The 23,298-nt window shown below is 38.8% G+C and overlaps 1 protein-coding gene across 2 annotated transcripts in view; it reads right to left on the reverse strand.

The window, feature by feature from the left end:
- Nucleotides 1–23,298, reverse strand: part of cntn4 (contactin 4) — a 184,381-nt gene that overhangs the window by 145,392 nt on the left and 15,691 nt on the right. For both annotated transcript variants that reach the window (XM_084927524.1, XM_084927523.1), the window contains exon 2: nucleotides 18,682–18,818. In XM_084927524.1, coding sequence (XP_084783650.1) covers nucleotides 18,682–18,736 — 55 coding nt within the window. In that variant the 5' untranslated portion in view covers nucleotides 18,737–18,818. The remainder of the gene's footprint in view (nucleotides 1–18,681; nucleotides 18,819–23,298) is intronic.

Here is a 23,298-nt window from a genome sequence, read left to right on the forward strand (position 1 = left end):
GAGTACTTAGCAGCTGATTGGTTTTAGCCATTTTTGAGATTAGGCTGAAAACTTTCGGTTTTTATTAAGATAGTTAGGTAACCTTAAACCCTCCTTCAATTGTACGCTGCAATAAGTCTAGGCTGCTGAGGGCTTCCCATGATGCCCTGAGCACTTCTTCTTCACTCACGTTGTTTGTACACCTCTCTGCATTTAATCATTAGTTCTTATCAATCTTTGGCTTTCTTCCACTGTGTGTCTTTTGTCCCGTCTTCCTCCCACCACTCCCAACCAATCACAGCAGATGCCTGCCCCTCCCTGAGTCTGGTTCTGCTTGAGATTTCTTCCTGTTAAAAGGGAGTTTTTCCTTGCCACTGTCAGCAAGTGCTTGCTGATTGTTGGGTTTTCTCTCTAGTATTGTAGGGTCTTTACTTTACAACATAAAGAGCACATGGAGGTGACTGTTGTTGTAATTTGGTGCTATATAAATAAAATTAAATTGAATTGATACATTTCTATATACTTTATTATTTGCTTTAATGTTGTACATGTTTTAGACAAGAAGACACAATCATAAAATGCATTTACTGTACTGTGGGTCCACTTTATTAGGCACAGAATAAGAATATAGTTGGGTTGTTTTTTGACCCCCCTACACGATACCTGATAATTTGACATATGAAGCAAACCTAAACTTTACAAGCTTTGCCGTAGTTAAATTTATTGGCAACTATATGATATTTTTGCTATGATGCAAAATCTTTTGCTCCTGCCAAGACTTTCTGTTGCAACACGACAAACAAATGCATATCCTCATTGGGGGCCAGAGCTGGTAGCAAGAACACTGTTACTAACTTTTTCATCAAAGGGGGATTATAGTGCTAGATCACTGGCTGAGGAAACAAGGCACAGTGCCACATGGCTATTTGGCTAAGGGAAGCTGATTCGTTATTGGCCAACTGAGAAGAGGCGGCAGCACTCCAGTCAAGTCCCCTAAATACTGCATGTGTGTGTCAAATAGCTCAAATGCAATTAAAAATGTAATCCTATTCAGTTCCAAGGCACTGCACGCAATGTCAATCAGGGTTTCCTACGTTAATACATTTTAAATATTTTGTGTGCACAGTTTACTTCACAAGAAGATATTTCTGCCCCTTTTTAGACGGCCACCTAATAATAACTATAATATCCTTGCTACCATGTCATTGCTGCAGCATGCTCACTGCAGTCATTATTAATGGTATCGACTGCACTCGTGCTCCTCCTGCTGTGGCAGGTCGGATTGTCTGTCGTTACATCTTTGAATTATTAAGGTTTACTGATTCTGATTCCCATTAAAACAACCCACTCTGCTTTCTTTTTCATCAACATCAGGCAGAGCTTTCCATTAATTAAAGAAGCACTGATGAAATGTAAATTCTACACAGATGACATTACTGCTGAATGAAAATCTCATGGCCAATACAAACACAAATAATAACTCTGCAAACTGGTGGAGGAGGGACTCTTTGATATGCTAAAAAGCGCCATCTGTTACCATCAGTACCTTAATATACTGAGTAGATAGTGCCATCTGACTTCATTACTTTCAAAGTATGTTTTTGAAGTACAGGTAATGATCCCCCTCTTGCTCATAACCCTTCGCCAACACAAACAGGAAGCGGCCGCCTGTTGCTGATCCTCTACTTTCACGTTTTTGATATCGCGTCAGATCGCTATCGCTTCTGCAGGTACACGGCAAAAGTGGAATCACAGTGCCGTGCGACAACTCAGCCCTGGAGTTTATCTTATTGGATGTGCAGATGCTTCATAATTTACTTCCACGATAAATGAAGCAGCGTTCCCACTGCGTGCTTGATCAAAAATTGCCATAACACCTCCACTGGGATCTCTTTAATGAAATGTCATAATTAGGCCTACAAATCATCTATCGGTCCGTCCTGGTAACTCACTATATCAATTTTTCCCATTAGCATCAATAGCAATCTTCTGGAGCAACTGCATGGAGTCAGTTTGGGAAAATGCGCAAGTATACTCGTGACCTGAGAGTCTTCAGCCTTTTCACCAGTTTCACTAAAAGAGAAACAGCCCTGATTTAGTTCTTTAATCTGGAGGTTCACTCGCGTTTCTGAGAGTAACGTGTGAACGGACTGCAAATGTTTATTATTATGACAGCTCTGATAAACAATGCTGATTAAACGGACTTATGGGCAAAGATTTGTATACGTGACATCAACTTGCTGTGTTGTAGCAGTTTGTGGTTTCTGCTTGGAGCCCTGCAAACTAAATATAGCTCTGTAATTAATGTGTGTTTGCATGCAAGACCACACCATGTATGAATATAGGCAGTCATAGATTATAGTATGTGGAACAGTTGTACTTTTTATGCTGAACTGCATGTGTGTGCAAAAATAAAATAAAATCACAGTACAGTCTATAAAGTGGTACAACTGCATCATATATATATATATATATACACAGTACATTTGCTCTGTGGAGTATGTTTTCTGTTATATTGTACCGATTCTTCATTATGCAATTCTTAAGTGGCTCTCGGGGACAAATACATTTTATCAGAAAAGAATTAAATCCATAAATCTAAACCTATGGGGCTCCCTAAATAATTTTCATGATAAAAGCATTAACGGTCTTCAGGTAACAGAATTGCATGAGCAGGATTCTTGTTTATTTTCAGCATAACAAGGGTAATAAAATACTGTGTCAGCCTTGTTTTTCAGCATCAGCATTCACAGCCCTTTGTCATGACTTCAGCAACTTGTCCTATTTTCCCCCGTTTGTGATGACAGTAGACTCACAGTGGTCAAGAACATACAGTGTCCTGCTCGGGGCGGGCTATGACTCACTCAGTGAATCTAGTCTTGAGGTGACACATGGCTAAATGGCTGCACAGTTCCCCCAGCTATGTGTCTGTCTCAGCATTAGCACTCTCCCAGTCTGTGACTGTGCTCGCTGAGCATTTCTGATGAAGACTTGCATTGGTTGCACTTCTGACACAAAATGCTGTGAAATGCTGAAACACGGCTGACGAGCTGACAGGGACGAGAACAATGCGAAGAATCATGTTGAGCTGGTGCAGAACTGATGTTTGTGATGTCTTAAAACTGACCAGTCAATATTGACTGGAACACTAAAGTAAGGGGGGTGGGGGTGCACAGAATTGGAGGGTTAAAGAACTACTAACATTAAGCCAATTAAGAAGCTATGCTTCTATATTGTACTTTTTACACTATCCGGATAATATATTCACAGAACTTCATCAAACCACTCTGACTGTTTGGTGCTATCACATCTACTTCACTTCAATCATCCCCTTGATGATGATCTGCTAATGGCAACAATAACCAAATTCATCTTGATCATAATCATAATGATCGCAGAGCTGATAGCAGCAAAGCTATTTATGTTTTCTTGTCTCGGGACAGAGTTTCAGTCAGTGCCTTTGTTGAAGCTGCGCATTTTCCGAAGCTTTCCAAAGTTCGACATACTGGTCACTCTGCGACTGATAAACAGTTTATAAGCGACTTGATCTCAATTTAGCTCTTAATTTTAGATCTGTCTGTTTTGTATGTGGGGAGATGACAGTAATTAAACTGTCACTCTTTAAGCTGCAGTTTCTTCTCTATATTCATGTCTGGAGAAAAAAAAAAGAAGAAAAGCCCAAAAAACCCTACTGTTTAAAAACCCTACTCTTACCGTTTACCTCCCAGTGTAGGATGTTAAATCAGGTCGATTGCTATATATTACTATGTTATCGTTATCTGTTTTTTTTGTGGTTTTTTCAGGAAATCTGCTAAAAATAATCGTATGCAGTCATAATAAATGTGGCTAAACTGACAGGCAGGGGTTACAAATAAGAGGATATCAGCCTCCTATTCATCTCTGACTGCCATTCACAGTAGAATTGCTTTGTTCTGTCAAAGACCAATTTCCATTCTGACAAGTAACAGTATATGAGTTTATAGACCATGGCGTGGCATAAATAAATTTTTAAAAACTGGGTTTACAAGCATCTAAGCGAGTCCACTTTGTAAAATAAGCTTCTCATCGGCTCACACCAATACTCTAACAATCTGCCTTCAATCGCAAAGCAAAAGATAGCACATCATCTGAAGAGGCACATCAAACATGTTGTGCAGATGTGTGTGCATGTGTGTGTGTGTTTTTTTACGGAGCCTCTGTGAGGAGTTCATTAAAGATAGCGTCCTCTGTGATTGTTCGAGATAATACTCAAGGGTCTGCAAATGGAACAGATACAGCTGTGACACGTCAACCTTGAAGAAAGCATATTTTCTCTGCTGGTGGGCGTGCCGAGCTGAATGCCCGGGCAAGGCAGCGAGAATGCAAAAGACTTCATAAGTGGGTTCAAAGTGACGAGACTAAAGAATATCTGCATGTATCTTTCAGGCATCCCTGTGACTGTTAGAATATATAGCTCTGTCACAGTGCATAAGTAGCTCACTGAGCTGGATAAAATCATTTTGTAGAGTCAGGACACTGATGTATTGCATATGTTTTAACAGCAAAGACTCCATTTCACACGCGCCGAGCTAGTAAAGCACTGAATGAAATCCAAACTTTAACAGGATGATGATATATTTGTCATTAGCAGTACTGTTATTGCTGTTCTTTCTGCCACCTTTCTACCAATATGTAACATTGTCACTCCAACAACAATTTCTGTCTAATATGCAAATGTCGTGTTATAAATATAATCTCCATTCCAGCGTGATGGTTAATATTTTTTTAATTGCCAGTCTCCCTGACCTACTTTGGCTTATCACTATAATGGATTAAAATTCCTGTAAACAGTTTTATGCACCTTCTTATTCAGGCACTCCTCAAAGGCTTCTGATTAAACGCACATTGTCATCTGCTTTGCTCTTTCTGTTTTTCAGGTAACTGTGAGCAGATTGTTGTTCTGCAGAGCCACACTGGGGCATATGGTATAAACTGATGTCATCACTTAGGGCTATACATAATGGAATTATTCAAATTTCTATCGATTGGAGTCATTTGGTGTTTACAGTTTTCTTCTAAACAGCCACCAGAGACTGCGGCAGGTGGAGGATTACAGATACTCACAAAGGCAAAGAAAGAGAAAAATCAAATGCCGTTTGTTATGAGCTCTCTGTCTGATTGCGGCTGCATACAGTCGGCTCTGTAAGAATTTGGAACGATGACAATTTCTGTAGTTTTCTCACTGTACAGTACCACGGTTGATTTTAACTCACGATGAAATCGGAGTGCAAGGTTTTAGGTTTAATTCAAGGTGTCAAGCAAAAGTATTGTATTAACTGTTTAGGAACTGTAACTGCTTATATACACAGATCTCCATCTTTAGGGACTCACAATTAACTGATATTGTCCGAATGCTTATGGAGCTGACTATACTATGGAGGAAAACAGAAGTCTAAACGAATGCATTTCTTTCTATTCACAGACCTGTCTGTGAGTAGTTGAAGATGAGATGTGTGGATTAAGCTAACTAACTAATGCCTCAGGCACAGCGGAGTAATGGCATCTCCTTGCACCTAGTGGCTGCACAGATTTTTTTGCATTTGGTGACTGATTGCAAGGCAACCAGTTGATCACCCAGAGGCTGAGCATGCAACATTCTCAACCTTCAGGCAACAACTTTTGATTACAAAGAAATTAGTTAATGGTTCAGGAGAGTCCTGCCTTTCCCTGAGCCTGGTTCTGTCAGAAGTTTCTTCCTCTTAAAAAGGAGTTTTTTATTTCCACTTTTGTTATATGCTTGCTCATAGAGCATCATTTGACTGCTGTTGTGATTTGGTGCTATATAAATAAAACTAATTAAAACACACAAACATGCACATGGGCTACAGTTTTAAAACCTATGTTTAATTTCAAATAAAGCACGAAGTGAGCCACACATTAAAAAAGCAAACCCTGAAGCTTAAAGATGATTTGACCCTGGTGGAAGTTTTAGAGGTAGATGCTTCAAAGCTTAAAACCCAACAGGTTTAATCACTTGACACTGCAGAGGTTGTTGTCCATGCATTTGCGTCTTCACGCACTGATTATTGTAACACTGTCCTTTCCGGGTCACTGAAGAAAAGTTTTAGAGGTTTACAGATGGTACAAAATGCAGCTGCTTGCATTTTAACCAAAGATCCAGAACTGAAATCTCTTATCTGGTTGCCTTGTCAGGTTTTAGCAGATTTCAAGGTCCTGTTGCTCACCTACAAAGTTTTGAACGGTTTGGCGCCTTCACATCTCTCTGAGCTTTTGCACTTCTATGTTCCATCCTGTGCTCACCAAACTCACGATACTGGCCTTCTAAAAGTTTCTAAAGACAGCAGAAAAGCTATTGGGGAGTATGCTTTTTCTATTCATGCCCCATCTTTGTGGAACAACCCCCCTCAAGATATTAGGCAGGCATTAGGCAGGTAAAGACCCACTTGTTCACCCAATCCTGTGTGTCTTAATTCTAAGCCTAAAGTTTTTTATTGTTGTTCCCTTTTGTTTCAGCAGTTTTTAAACTGTTTTGCTTTTAATTTTTTAAAATCTTTTTTATCTTCAAATTGCTGTTCAGCACTTTTTTGAAAGCACTTTATAAATAGAGTTATTGTTATTATTGTTATTTTTTCTCAAACTTAATAAAACCAAATCTGTAAGATTTTAAATCTTCTTAGCAACATGCTTGTAACTATTTGATTTGCTATTTGAAGTGTTTTTTATAAACTGTCTCTTGTGTCTTTCTTTTCTTTCGGTGGACTGGATGTATGGAAGACTGCCTAGTATTTATTTTGTTGTGATTCCAGCTACAATATTCTCCTTGGGTGCTGTAAAACAAAGCTCGCGAAGCACTGAATATCACAGATAGAAGATGTATATCAGTAGATACTCTTTCACTTCAGTGGAAGTAAGACGATTGAACTGATTCAATCTGCACACACAACCACAAAAACACATTCACACCAACCTCAGCAGCTACTCTCGGGCAAAGCAGCAGCTTAATGGCTAACAGCACGGACAAATTTGATCATACTGGGCTGTTCCCTAGAGAGAGTGTGAGTATGGGTATACATCACAGAGTACTTAGCAATCAATGCTCAGGTGGAAAAAAATAAAAGATATATAGGCCCCTACCATTATATCATCCTCTTCATTGTGGATTCAGATAAATATAACATTCAAATAAACATTTACCAAAGTATAACACAGAGGATGCTTTGTTAGATTATCCCTGTTATTCACATCAGCAGTTAGCTTGAGGCAGTTATCTTTACATATGAAATATTAACGAGGCTGACTCTGTGAATCATTTATTGTAACTAATGTAGATATGATCTGCCCAGCTCATCTATTTGTTCACACCTTTGTATAATTATGTCTGATTCTTAACATTTAATGCCTGAACAGCTGAACAACTACTAATTTTTTCTCGAGTGTAACAAAATATTATAAACTGAATAAAATGTATACATTTCTGTGGGTACATGCATGCTTTATTATATGTTGGATATCCATGTATTATCCATGCAGCAGGGAAATGAGTAAATAAGCTGGAAGTATATGTGATCTTTACATTTCTGGCATCTGCTAGACAAAAAAAACAAGCGGGCACAGGTTTGCCAGAAGAGGAAAGTATATCACAGGTTATGATGTGGTTTGATTGCGTACAATAGATTATGAGATTATGATCCTGGATGAGGTTTGTTGATCAACCTTCACTATAACAATACACACACAAAAACTATCTTATTTTAACTTCTAATTAAATAAACACAGAAGGGAGAATTTTTTGGGGGGTAAGCCAGTTTTCAAGGTGAGAAACAGAAGTCATCGAAAGAGCACTAACGCTAGCTTGGACCACTTCACAGGGTGAAGGACAAACGAGCGCAGTGCAAAATTACACAAACTAGAAAACTATTGTATTACAGTTGACATAACATGACAATAGAAGTGAATGATGACAAAATAGTTGTTCTTCTTACCGCAGCATGATGTAATTTCCCGATCAACCCAATAATAACTTTAATGAAAAACTTGAAAATTTGTAAAAAAAAAAAAAAAAAAAAAAGTAAAACCTTAATAGAAGAGACCAGAGAAGAGCAAACTTCAGACCTGTTTCCACTTAGCTGACAAATTTAGTTTATGATTTCCTAATAGAAGACAGATGATACGTCTGCTCCTCCCTTGGATGACCTTTTTATTCTAGAAGTAAAGGTAGCAATGCAAGTATGATTAGCAGCCCATTGTGATCGCTGCATGAGAAAATTGTCTTCAAGATGCTAGATAAGATTTCCTCACGTACTGTTTTTGGTGCTTATATTGAAATTGATATAACAGTAACAAACAGTAGTGAAAACACCCTAAAATCAATGAAAAAGTTGGGTGAGGAAGTGAAGCACATTATATAGAAAGCAAGAGTTTTGAAGCTTAAATTAGAACGATCATCCACCCAAATGTCCTCAGGCAGCTTTCTCCAAAGGTCGTGATGCCAAAAGTTATAAATTGAGGTGACACATTCTTGTCTTACAGGCTTCCTACATTTTGTGAAATCCACAGGCATAACAAAGACATCTGATAGAGGAAGAAAACAGTAGCTCACTATACTGTTGATTACAAGAGGGTGACAAAAGCATTGTTTGCCATGCACATTAATGTGCAGACAGTACAGTGGTGAATAATAGATGAAATAAAGAATATAAAAAACAAATGTGTCACTTGTGGTTACGACTGCATTCTGTCTGCCGTCTGCTGCGGGGATTTTTTTTTCAGGCCACTGTCTAAGAGCATACCTCATCAAAATGTTCAGTGTTTAAGCCAAAATTAGGCAAAGCAGAAAACGAATCTTTATCACTTTATCATTTCAAGTAGGAGAAAATCTACTGCAGTGGCTAAAAAGGGTCAGCTGAAGTACAAGGATACACCGGGGAGCTGTATCAAGGCCAACACATGAGTCCTGTGCTGCTGATTAGAGATGCCAGGCATGCTTTTAGCTGAAAAGAAAAAGTCATGACAGTGAATTAGCGGGCCAACTACCCGAAAGAATTCACAACAGGTTGTCCTTTAGATAGCCAGACGTGTTGGAAACAGCAATGTCTTGTCAGCTTCTGAGGTCATTCCTCATTTCAGTTGAAAATATTTTCCCTATAATGTAGATCGTGTTTCTCAGATACAAAGGAAGCAAAAATTACAGGCATCACACATAAAGTGTTTTGGTTTTTAATCAGTTGCATGATTTGCATTTTCACTCTAACCTGATGGTCATTTACTAATAGAAATAAACCGCTTTCATTGAGTGGACTGGATTTTATTTCACCCTGTGTGCAGTCTTAGTACAGTAGTCTGTGACTCAAAGCCACCATTGGAGTCATCAGGCACTAAAGGAGTCCTGCAGCAGATGGCAAAGACCCCATAGGCTACTGAAGTCAACATCATGGATTCAGTCTGGGATTACATGAAGAGACATAAGCCACTTAGACGGCACAAATCCACAAACAAACTGTGGAAAATTCTCCAAGATGCCGGACATTTTCAAAATTGCACTATACCGTAACATATGGGGTGGTTAATTACTATGAGAATATAAGAATCTGTAAGTTGATACTGGTGTGCTTGGATTTCTAGTAAATATGCACAGACTAAACATTCTGATTCACACAGTAATTGTGATCTTTAAATAGGATTGTTTACTCCTTCAAATTAAAACAACATTCTTTTTCTTTTTAAGGAAATTTACCTCAAAAGGGACAAAACCTTTACTGTGCTCAGCTGCTGCTGTCATCTGACTCCTTTTCATATCTTTATATATATATATGAATGAATAAATTTATACTGTCTTTCATGAGTGACTGTTTCAAAAATACTGGAATTACTTGTAATTTTTTACATTTTTTTAAAATTTCAATTGAAAAAAAGAAATTGAAGAGATGCAATCGGCCTGCAAAAAAAGATAAATTAATAAAAAATTTAAATATGAAATGAAGAAATCATTCACTTCTGTGGATGTGTGTGATGCAATTGCACAGTTGATGCTGTGCATTTGGTTCAGTGCATCTACTGTACATGTCTTTGTCACAAGTAAATCCAATTAATCCATGAAGATGGTCAGCAGAACTGGATGTGTGACAGGCTGCGTGGGTTGCTTCCTTCAGCTCACTTCTGTCTTGCCTTGTTTTGCTTTGACACCATGAATCTAAAGTCTGCAAGCCTCACTGGTGACAACAGTGCTGTGTTTCTTTTATGGTTAACACTGACCGACTGAATAAGATGTGGGTGACGTGCACTGTCTATGAATAGCTGAGACCAAACAAGAGTCTTATAATTGCAGACTGTACATAAAAGATGGACTTGTTCACTATGACATCAAGCACTGGCAACTTAAGTCATATTATAGACGACTGCCTCAAACTGAATATTTTGGCTGCAGACTGAGGGTGGATCTTACTGAGATCTTCTGCGAGCTCACAGGAAACACAGTAAAGCGTATCCTGCTTCATGTCCCTCTGAACACTAATGTGGGCCATGGTTTACAAATATTATTTGAAAGTAGTGACTGAATTGGGACCATAAACTAATCAGGAAAATGTTTACTGAGCTCATACTCCTTCAGTGATGCAATTTTGCTTTGTCTCAGTCGCTGACTGTCACAAGCTATTATTGCAGAGTACATTTAGAAGATGCCAGAACTCTTTGAGTTCGTGAGGTCAAATACTGCTGGTTTGTCAAAGTCGCTGCCACGTTAGAAATACACACGAGGTCTCCATTGGCAATCCTCAACCATCATATGATGGCAATACTGAAACGGGTCTCACAACTTTTTACAACAGGAAATAAAAGCGTACATTTGAACCCAATCTGAGTGAGACTTCCAGCGACAAAGCTAATAAGCATAGAGTCACCTTACATTTCTAAGGTTTTACATGTAAAACCATAACAAAAGTCATTTGTTCCTTTCCAGGTTTTAAAATGTAAATGGAATCTAAGACGAACACTAGTACAGGACATATGACACTGCATCATTAGTTATTAAAGAAGCACTAAAGACAAAATGCAGAAGCAGTGTGTAAAAAAGCAAGCACACCGTTGCTGCTTCCGTTGGAATTACGAGTATAAGGAGCAGCCTGGTGCTGCTAATCAAACACACTTGATTAACTGATCATCAGCAAGTGTGAGCACCTCTATAAAAGATGGTCAATCATGCTGTTCCGGCAGTGAGCGATTATCTTAAAGAAGTTTCTGTTGTCACCTATTAGTCTGGGGAGAGTTTTGGGATCATTTCCAAGCAACAAGTCCATCAGACTACAGTGAGAACACACAAGACGGAGTCGTACAGAAAACAGTTACAGGTGTTTTAAAAAGTTGCTGAACCATGGAGTTTCTGTTAAATGAATGACACCTTGTAATATGTCATTTGTTGTTCATCAAAGGCATTATGAATTCTGAATTTTAAACATTTTAGCACCTGCTAAGAAACAGGTGATTTTTCAGTGTGATAGGCACAACCTTAGAATTATAATAGGATATGTTTTGTTTTTCACATTACTTTATTTTCCAAACTGTTGAACTGCTCCATTAAGGTGAGGTTATGGAAACTCGGAAACTTTGAGTACTCAAAGTCGAAAACGTCTTGTTATGGTTTGGTACGCCGGAGCATCAGCCGGAGCTTCCCGGTGCTATTTCTGTGTCAATTTGCTTCCACTTTTTTGTTGTTCAGGATCCTTTTGTTGTAGGAAAATATTTCTTGCTTTTCATGCATTAGGCCCATATTTGCATTTTACAACATTGTGCCCATTTAAAAAGAAAAAAAAGAAGAAAAAAGGTATCTGGAAACAAGCCTCTTTCACTCACAAAGCAAAAATAGGCTTGTGTCCAAAATGTGTAAGGGTGTACATGTATTGGTATGTGTGTCGCTCTGTGTAAAATACTGAGCCTGCTTGGAAAGACAGTGCCTTTAATCTGCTCTGCAGCGACTCTCAGGGTGAAGAAATCAAGTGTTTCTGAAACAGGACCCCAAAATCACACATGCACAAAAAAAGCAGCTTGATGAAAAATGTGCAAGAGTGCATGTGCAGAAGTAAAGGGCGCTTGCTGCTATCATCATGGTAGAATAAGCTCGGGCAACGAGTAGAGAATTAAGATTCTGGATGCATGGCGCAGCAGGACTACGGTGGGGAGAAATCAGACGCTAACAGGGACGAACAGAGAAAAACAAGCTGAACAGCCAACAACGTGTACATACACCAAACACACCCTCCTATCGTAACAGCCCTTCACAATCCCTGTTCCATTTACACAAACTCCACATTATCACAGTGGATTTAATAAGTTGGCCAACAACAGAAAAGCAAAGCTGCATTTGGTTATTGGCTTCTTGGAGTTTAAAGATAAAATACTTCAGGTTTTATAACATCCAGTTCTTTGCCAAACCCACTTCTTCAATCACTCTAAAGAAAACAAAGAGAGCGTTGCAATCACATTTAAAATCCCCCATTTCATGCTTTTATTTGCAAAGGCCATGTCATTTTAATATTAACCAAATTTCTGAATAATAAGTCCCACTATCAGATGCACACACACACACACACTTTTTCAGTCCCATTAGTTGTAAATTTGTACAATCAGCTAGGTCACAAATATTAAATTTCACTAGGAGAAAAAAAAATGTCCCCAACCAACTGTGGACGACAGCTTTTAGCAAACATTAATCAAACAGGAATAAACAGTGCATTTAGTGGGGACTATTTTCATCCACGGATTAGCCACACTTGGCTCTCTGGTGAACATTTACTACACTGTATGTTTCTCAGAATAAATAAACAAAAACACAGCGCCCAAGTTTATAATTTAAAAAAACAAAAAGCCACCCAGTGCAACAGTTTGCTTTACCAGTGTGTTAATAAGATGCAGTGTATCAGGCGTTTGCAGCACAGACTTGCTAATAGAATAATACCACTACTATGTTTAGATTATTCATACAGCCTTACATGACAGGACATAAACATGTTTCAGTAAAATAACAGGAACAATGATGTTTAACAATATAAACCCCTGTTTTTGAGTCTGAAGATAAGCCCAATAATAGTCACCTATTCAAGACAAAGCTCTTTACCATGTATCAAGGGTTTTGTTCCAGGTCCAGCACCCTGACGCTGTATGCTAATTGGAAGGAAAGAGGCTGAGGACTAGTGAGTGTCAGAACTACAATCCAGGATGAAATAACAAAGATCCATGAGTGCAGCAGGAAGATGGCCACATCTGACCATGTGCTGCAGATTTGTTGAATGCCCTTTCATGAATGCGAATCTCCACCAAACCCTAACAGTTTGAGATCTGTTGGACTGAGATCTGGTGATGGAGGCCATTTGAGTGCAGTGAAGTCACCGTCTTGTTCAAGAAACCAGTCTAAGATTATTTAAATATTGTGACATGGTTTCATCCTGTTTAAATCAGTCTTTAGAAGATGGATGCACTGGTCAGAAAGGGCATAGCCATGGTCAGCTACAATATGCAGATAGGCTGCAGCATTTAAACGATGCTCAGTTAGAATTGAGGTTTCAAGAAAATGAGCCTGTGCAAACTTAACCTCAATTTCCAGTTCTTAGCTGACAGGACGGGCACACAGTGTGGTCATCTGCTGCTGTAGCCCATCTGCTTCAAGGTTCAATGTGTTTTGTGTTCAGAGATCTACTTCTGCATACCTTTGTAATGCGTAGTTGCCTTGCTATCAACTTCAAACAATCTAGCCATTCTGCCTGTCACAAGACCGAAAGGTCGGTACAAGCACTGGACTCAAAGCGTGATAAGGACAAAGGCAACAAATCATAGAACGTGAAGTGGTGAGGCCTAGTTAATGTGGTGGATGTTGATTGAGAGGGGAAAGTGGGCCAGTGATGCAGAATGGAACGTGGCAGTTAAGCAGTCACACCGAGGAGAGAGGACAACTGAGTTAGGGAGGTAGTGGAGAGGAACTCTGTAGATGTTGAGCATGTTGTATAACTTTTCTAACTTGCAGCTGGAGAGAGTAAGCAGTGTGGAAAGGGTGACGTGAATCAGCAGGGAGCTGAATGTGGATTGGCTGAGATTCAAAGGTTCCTGATGGTGTGCGGTGGCAGGTGAGGCACAGAGTGATTTCCAAGATGGGGGTAAGGTATCCGGAGTCCAAGAGAGAAGCTTAAGCTTGAGGTTTAAGTCAAGGTGAGTCCAGGAAGTGAGATGATGATGAACTGGTGCTGAAGGCTGAGGCTTAAATCACTCTGGCTTGATTGCCTGGAATCAGCTCCAGGTATGTGGAACTGCGGAGGATAAGCTGGCCCTGCCCAGGGGCGGATACCAGGTAGACTCAGGAGCCTGATGGGAAATTCCAGCCGCACACCCGGACCATGACGCTGCCGTGACTTTTGATATCAACAAAATATTGATGACAAGATTTACCTTAATGAGCAGCTGAACATGTATACCTAAAAAAATGTCCAGCGAGTATATACATCCCATAGTTAAGGTAGAAGACGGGACTGACAGTCAGAAATTTCAAAGTGAAAAATAACTAAATCACTTTGATTTATGGCAGAATCAAAGAGAAGTGAATCCTCTTGATATTCTCTTTGATAAATAAACACAAATCCAATACTAATGTCTAATGTGTGCTCAACATCTGAGACCATCTGAAAATCCAGCATTGTGAGAAAGACTTTGCAGAAAATGAGGACTGCGCATTAAGGCATATTTCTAAATTTTCTGCATTAGCAGCTGAGCGCAAACTTCTGCAGTAACATAACTTTACTGCACGACTGTGTTTGGTGGCATTACTAACTCACAAAAGAGATTTGCATAATGCCTTCTGTCCGCTGAGAATTTTTATCAGTCATAGAAAATATTATTAGGAGAAGAATTTGCTCCAGTGTGGTGAAACTACACCTTCTCCAGTCCATGTTATGTGTTCAGCCTCATTCACCAGGAATGTGTTCTTTTTGTTATTACATTTCAGGAAAGTCTGCTTTACCCTTCCTGATCTGCATTTTTCTCACTGCTGTGCTGCATTTCCTAAATATCTACAACAGAAATGGAGAGCAAAATGCGACAATGACCAATGGTGATAATGGGACAAATGTGATAGAAAACACTGAAGCATTATGCACGAATAAAAACAACACCCAGTCTGCTGTCTGCTATTGCATCGTAAAGGCAGGTGACTAATTTTAAAACGTAATTGGATTTTTAGTTTCAACTGGCACATAGCGTATCTTATTATCAAGCTTTTTATCCATTTGTGCATGAAAAGCAAATCTACTTGTAACTCCCCGGGCTGAGGAGTGTACCTAAAGCTGCAATAAACATCTTTATAATTTCTTTCCTCAAGTCTCCACGAGGTTCTCTCTATTCACAAATCCACTCTGCAGCACATGAAAGCCAGCGTCTTTAGGTCGGCATATTGTGCATCATTCTTGTCCTCCATGAGTTTTGTTCCAAAATGATAACCAGGAGAGTTGCTGTGTCCAAGCTTTGGCTTCTAAAAAAATGCTTTCTGAGGCTTTTCAGCAGAGCTGGAAACATATTAACTGCTCAGGGGTCTTCCTTGGCGTATCCCTGAAAGATTGATTAAAGCAAAGGTCTCAGTTTTTGAGAATTTTGGAAAGAAGATAAACCAGTTTTAGTCACCGGGTGCTTCTTTCACAGCTATTCTCTGAGGGGGTTTTGTCCTTACACGCCACAGTCCACTCTACAGTTTTAAAGCCTAGGACCACATTAACACTGCTTCTCCCATGGCGCTAAGCTTCAACTGAGATCTTGCAGAATGCAATTGGACTGGTAGCTATATAGCACTTTTGTAGTCCTATTGACCACTTGAAGCACTGTAGGCTATAAGCTGCATCTGATCCTAGCACGCTTTATTCTCTACACCTGAAGCACTTAGTTTACCTCCCATTCATGGCCAATTTAGAGACATCAGTTAACCTAACATGAATGTGTGTGTTTGAGTTTGAAACTACCTGCCGGGGCATTTCTCTGTGGAGTTTGCATGTTCTGCCTCATGTTCTGCTGCGAGGCAACAGTGCTAACCACTGAGACAGTATGCAAACAAAATTATCTGAATACAGGACAAATAATCATATGTAGAAGAGTGCACTGTTTTTTTCTGTTTCAAAAAGCTAGAAAAATTGAGCTGTTGTAACACCCCTACAGTTTTCATGCAGACCTAGAATTACTGCTCAGTATCTCAGAGAAATACATTTAAATGTTGAATAGCTCTATAACACACAGTTTACATCAATAACTCCTGTTTGATGTGAAGTAAGTTGAATTTCACATCTACTGGCATTAGTTAATGTGCTAAAAACAGGCTTGAGTTCATAGGTCGGCTGTGTGGCGTCAACTTGTTGGAACATGAAAGCCTTTAATATCAGCTAATTCAGTTAATCATTGTGCAACTGCAGTGATGGAAGGTGAAGACCCACTAGCTTCACTGAGTTAGTGACACTAATTATAAGTCTGCAGATGCAGACAAATTATTGTGAAAAAAAGAAATAGAAAAAAAGACAATGGCAGAGTTGTTCATATGGAAGGTTAGTCCATTAGTAGCTCCAAGATTAGCAGCAGAATATCATTTTGTGGGGCGTGCTAACTTTTGTGACACACTTTAGCTTTGACACAAAGAAAGGAAAAATGATGCAGTGATGAGTGGAATTTGGTCTAGTATGACTATGTGCTGGTACTTATGTCAACGAACACAAGATTTTTCTGTCAGTCTAGTATCTTTGTCCATAGGTAGACAGAGCTACAGCTTATCTTATGTTTCTGCTATATGCCATATGAGACTATAACTGTTAGGACAGTACGGTTAACAGGACCTGTGGAACACATGTGGGACTTTATGATGGGATTCATGGGGGAAATTTGATTCTTGTAAGTGCATAACAAAATAACATTATGTGGGCGCCTTTGAGGTATGAGCTCCACGAGGATTCTGCTGCACACTGGTCAGTAATCACCAGCTGTCTGCAGCGAGATCATGCGGGGTTGTTAGACCTACAATAAGATGAGCAGTGACACGTGTTAGCCCTGCAAGGGCAAATGCAATGTAGCTCAAGGTTCCTTTACACAAATCTGATAATCACATGTGTAAGGTAAGGAGTTCACAACAGGCTTAATGTGTGTTGAGTAATGAGAAGGCGAGTTTCACAGAGCACAGACCTCATCACTGGGGCCTTTTCTTCATCTTTATTCCTGTAATACCTGTTGATTAAACACTCTGAGTGATTCCTCTGGTGCTCTCTGGTGACCCCTGCTATTTGTAAAGGAGACAAATTAAAGTCCTCCATCAAAATGTGATCAATGCCAGAGAGCCTCTGGGTGAAATGGGCACCACGGTGTAATGAAGCTATAACTCAACTTTAGTGCATTCTAAATGAGTGATGGACATCTGAGAGTACCGAGGAAGGATTTCCTCATAGCCTCTTTTACATGTCAACATGAGAAATTAACCTAATTTCAATATTCTTTCGCAGCACTTCTTTTACAAAATAATTACTGGTGCTACAACATTTCAAGTATTTTTTATATATATATATGTGTTGAGTGACTAATTCACTTGTTCACTGAATTCGTGATTGAGTGCTGAATTACTGTAAAATGTTAGATCAATTTCATGCTCTCAGATTAATCTGGGTAACTCTGTAATACTTGACAAAGCAAATTAGATCATAAGAAGCTAACTGAAACAGATCTCACACTTGACTTTTATTTTTTACTACTGGAAAATGAACAATTATGCGTTTGGGAAAAGCAATATCCTGCTCGCATCTCGTTTCATAATGAAATAAAATAGAAATGTGTTAGTAAATGTTTCTTTTACTACAACAGATATCATAGAACAGATGCTCCACAACTAGTGGTCAAAACCTTGTTGTGTTATTGTGTGTTTGTAGTGTTCCAAACAGAAACACCAGTTTGTCCATCGGTGTTTCTGTCCACTGGTGGACAAACTGGTGGACAAACTATGCAACATCAACACTCGTACTGTACCACGGTTGAAGGGTGTTTCTCCCACCTCTTTGTTAGTTTTTTTAAAATTCGAATTTATCAGCTAAATGTTCTTTATGTTTGTTTATCTGTCTGTTTTTTTGCATATAGTTATATTAATTATGCAATTTAGCGACAATATTCAATAATTAAATTCTGAGGTCTGATATAATCGAACAGATTTAGAAAGCCTTATGCTGACATCAGATATTCCTCATTGGCTGTCTCGAGGTGGGGGTTTAGCAAAACTTTAGATTTGTGGCAGTTTTACACTCTTGATAATTTCACCCTTCTTTGTGATCTGTGAAGCCAAGTTAAACTGAACATTTTCATTTCCACTTTAATGCGGTACACTCCACTCATTCAAATTCAGCGTGATATTGCTAACCTTTTGTGAGTGCCAAATACAATACTGAGAAAAGGGTGAAACGCAATATTGCCAGTGATTGGAGGTCTTTAGCGGACCAGGGCTTACCTTGAAATTAATGTCCTCGTTGAATGGATTCTACAGACATATTATTTTAGATCTGTGAGAGAAATTGTGTTTGCTTATGGCTAATCTACTTGAAGCTATTCCTTTCTAAACTACAGCTTTCATACTGGCGCTTGCCCCAAATACATATGAATAAGACTCAGACTTCACAAAGGCAGCTTTGGCATGCATCAAAAGTTCTTAATAAGATACTTTACCTGCAAGGCACCCCATAAGTGACTGCAGCAGCAGCAGTTTCCATAGCAACATCATCTTCAATTTTGTAGGGTCAAAGTAGTCTCACATCCAATCACAAATGTATGGAATCCGATTTGCACCTTTCTGGTTTTCCAATCTGTAGAAGAAGGCATAGGTGAGATTAGTTGAAAGTAAAGTTTTCGTTAGCAAGTCGCCTTTCCCCACTCAGCATACTCATTTCACAAGTTTTGGAACTACATGCAGGAACGTACAACTGAAAGAACATATTACACACTAATTATGAGCTACGTTATAGTTTATCAAGTAAACCCAAATCTTTCACTGTGTGTTTAAAGTTCACAGTAAACTCCTGGTTCAAATTTCATGGAAGTTGAGCAGCAGAAAAAAACAAAGCATCTAGTTTTCAGTTCAGTGTGTGTGTGTGCGCGCGCTTGTGTATGTATTTCCGTATCTCCAGCGTGACATCTACTTCCAAGTCAGTTTAAAAGCAAAGCCACCGCTAAAACTTTTCATAGTATTGTTCTTCTTTGAAGCCGCACAGCTTTCATGCTCAAAAACCCCAGTGCCGAGCCGAAAGACAGAAAATGCTGAAAAGCTGGAAAACGCTGAAGAATTTCACAGTTGTGTGCTTTTTCCTCAACAGAGACAATATCTCTCCGGAGTGAGAATTAAAACTGGACCGTTTGGAGAGTGTCAGCAACATAGCACTCGGCAATTCAAACCGCAGTAAAGTGGCGGTGGTGATGGTGAAGGAGTGGTGGTGGTGGTCGAGATTTATGAATGAAAACACTATCACTACTTATGCTAGCTTAAGTCACTAAAGACTTTTGCTGCACAAATCACTTTGTTTCTCTAAGTTACACCCAATCTGAAACTATTTTGAGCTGTTTTGATAACTGTGCAGCCTTCTCTCACTGAATACACTTTAAACATCTTCTAGCATGTGAATGTATTGTAAAGATTGCTGTTTACAGCCTCTATATTCAAAGAGTTTCATTGTGCAGAAAACATTTGTATGCATACACATGAGTGTCATTGTTACTTATAATAAAAGACGCTGATGGGCACTAACACTTAGTACAATTACTACAAAAGGTAACATTTTTTAAACTAACACTGTTTTCTGTGACTGTGCCGTTAGGTAGCCATAGTAACAATGATGGGAGCAAAGGGGAACGCAACAAATCTGAAAAGTGAGGAGGTCTACGTGGATAGATGGCTGTTCCTTTCAAAATCCTGAAGAGTATTTTTCTTGATGTAAGCTCATTACTATGGCTATGACAAGTGATGTCCAGCTAAAGATAGAAACATTTCTTTCACATTTACTTACATCATGAAGTTGTATATTTAGTAAGGAATAAGCTATATCTGCTTTCTCATCTCCATTTATCTTTGTGTGATTTGTAATGCTTAATTTTATTTATCACCTTTGTTTTCCCATTATGTAACATTTACATGCCTCAAAATTTCCTGTTACCTTCTTGCCTGCACACATCCTCTAAACCAATCAGCACCTATTGTAGCACCTGCTTTTTTAAAAATCATTCTTTTCTGTTAATTTTCTGGCTTCCAGGCTGTCTGTCATGCCCCCCCCCCCTCTCCTCCACCTAATCCAGGGTGTCTCAGCCAAGATCTCCATCAACCATCTGCTTACTCTGACAGACTCCAGGGGGTCCAGTTACTATCTCTATGATGCTGCTTCTGATTAGGGTCCAAAAGAACTTAAATGTAAGTTAAAATAAATAACTTGATTTATTTTAAATGAATTCACTTCATGGAACGGAGGTAAAATAAATTTTACTCTGTATTATCGCCTAAATGTTTAAGGATCTTAAAAAACATTGTAATTGGTGTGATTCACAGTGAAACCTGTACTTAAAAAATAAAATTCATCTAAATATGTTGGTTATGAAGGTAGTAAATAAAATAATTTCCCCCAGGGATCAATAAAGTATTCTGATTCTGATTCTGATAACAATATAACTTCCCGTGGGGACCAAGTCAATAAATGCTGTATGAATTTGGGCTCGTCAAAAGGAAATTAATAATTAAAAAAAACCACAAGGACAGGATTCATTAGGTAAAGTGGCTTTAAACAGTACTGTTCACCAAAGCAATGTATATTGATTGTGTTGGAGAATTTGTTGTTAGTCTTTGTTCACACTAATTTCCTGGCTTCTGCACCCTCAACCTGCCAATATGCATTAACACCCTTTGAAGCTGCTAGCAATGTCTATCCTGCACCTGTGTGCTCATAGCATGCAGACACATCTTGTTGCACTAGTGAACATGAAACACAAATGTATTACTGTTTTTATTTTTTCAAATAAAAAAATATAGGTTCCTCAAAACACTGATTTTCAGGACCGCCGGCTTTACAAACTACAATTCTCTGTTTCTGGGCTGCGCATTAAAATGCTTTTTAAACTTTGCAGCCAAAATGATAGGCATTTGGTTTAAAGGGGTTGTTGAATAAAGCACAATGTAAATAGGGCACAGCAAAGGGAGACAGATTTATCCTGTTTTCTTGCAACTCCGAGGAAAGAATACAGAATAAGTTTTGCAAGAAATGTCAGAGGCTGCCTGTGGAAAAGCTCTACTTTTGTAAGAATTAAAGCAACACAGCCGGTTAAGAAATGAAATCTACCTTTTGCAGAGCTCCTCCAGGAAAAAAAAAAGGCATTAATCTTTTGTCTCCTGGGTAAAATATATTTAGAACTGAGGCATGTTTGACACAAACCTCTCCAAAATTACAACTATTTGTGTAATTTTGCCATTACAAAGGAGCACAGAAGAACTCTGGTTTGCCACCCCTGCTGTGATTCAATATAGACAGCACAAAGTTTTAAAACATAGTCAGAAAAAGTGAGACAAAACCATTAAAAAAACCAAAACAGGCACAGGAAACTGTTTGAGTAGGCCACGCTCTCATTAATCTCAGATTTTCTACCTTCCAGCTCTGTCTCCTGTCTCCACCTACAGAAAAGAGGTCTTTTATCTCCATACATCATATAGAGGGTTGTCAGGATGTGTCTTGGGTACATCAGTGGTATAAGGCTGTGCCTCATCCTAGAGAAATTTTTTTTGCATATTAATATGCTCTCTTATAAAACCACCAAGCCATGTGTCTATTAAGCGAATGCATTTATTTGTGGTGATGCTTTCCTCAAAAAGTTTTACACCAGCGTTAATTTGCAAGCGCAAAACATTTAGCATGACGACATATAAAAGTGCAGTTCAGCAACACAACTAAACAAACAGCAACTTTCACTGGTGAACGCCGTGGGAACACTACAACAATCAACCAAACAGTAAAGGGTGTGTGTTAAGGTCACTTTAAAGAACAACAGACAACTGCAGCGTTGTGTTCCTGCATCATAAACAGCTATAACGGATGAAGAACCACAGCTGCAGGAGAGACAGTGTACAAATGTAGGGCTGTGCAAAAGAGTCACATGCTGGGTCATCTCTGTGGTTTAGAAGCGCTTCGGTTACGATCAGTTGTTTTTTCCCAAGTCTAAAAATTGTTTGGATCTAAAAAGTACATTCACTAACATTTGCTTATTGTGAAGGTAAAAAAATAGCTTCAGTAAAAATATATTTTCTGTTGAAAATTTGTTGGTCATTAAATGCACACCTGTGGTTGTTTGTGGCACACAGTCTCTTTTTTTTCAGTTAAGCATTCAGGCACGTGGTAATGTTCTGATATGAATTACAGAACGATGGATGGAAACTGAAAAAAGGCCATTGTTGTTATTTCTAGTGGTACATGGGACCAGTTGTTGTGTTCCAGTGTGATTAAATCCAGACACAGTGATATAGAAGTGTGTCCTGTAGGTTTATCATCACAGTAAGAATCCAGTTTTTTCCTGATACCTTCCCTGGACCCTCTGAAGTCACATTTTCGGGGTATGACCAAGCAGTGTTATATAACGTGTTAGGAGTTAGCTGAGTAGATAAAGGCTTTGGAACTGTATTACCGGTTTATTTAATACAATATTTTCTCCGTTGCCCCATTAATACTTTGGTCTGAGACTGTGCCTTAGGCAGCAGACAACGACAATTTAGACATATTAGACCAATCACTCAAAAGGAGACTCAAAGAATGTAAAATATATGGAAAAAGACAAATCCAGGACACACACTGCATCCTGTACATACTGAATGGCAGAATGAACATGTCAGATTTCTAAATGTAGAAATCAGAAGGTCTTTTAAGCATGCACAAGTGATTAAAAGAGAAAAAAAACTCAATGGATAAACCAGTATTTCATCTATGTAGTAGAAAAGCAACATTTACATTGGCTGTTTAGGCATTTTAATATCAACCTGTCACAAAAACACATACCATTATGTTTGACAGGTATAAACAGTACTTTGTGGTAACAAAGTGATTTCCAAGGAGCTACCAGCCACAACCTTGTAATATCTCGGCATGTTGTCCAGTGTGTCCTTTAAAAGTTTGAGGAAACTAGATAAGTAGCTGCCCTAAAAATCATCTACAGTAGAAGACATAAAATAATGATGACATATATGGTCCTTCAGTTGATCTACTATTCACTAAAGCCTGATTGGAAGGGTGGCTGTCAAGAAGCCATTAAGTAAGAGAAACATGA

The sequence above is a fragment of the Perissodus microlepis genome, chromosome 5, assembly GCF_051167445.1.
Source record: "Perissodus microlepis isolate ML-2025 ecotype Zambia chromosome 5, ASM5116744v1, whole genome shotgun sequence".
Classification (NCBI taxonomy): domain Eukaryota; kingdom Metazoa; phylum Chordata; class Actinopteri; order Cichliformes; family Cichlidae; genus Perissodus; species Perissodus microlepis.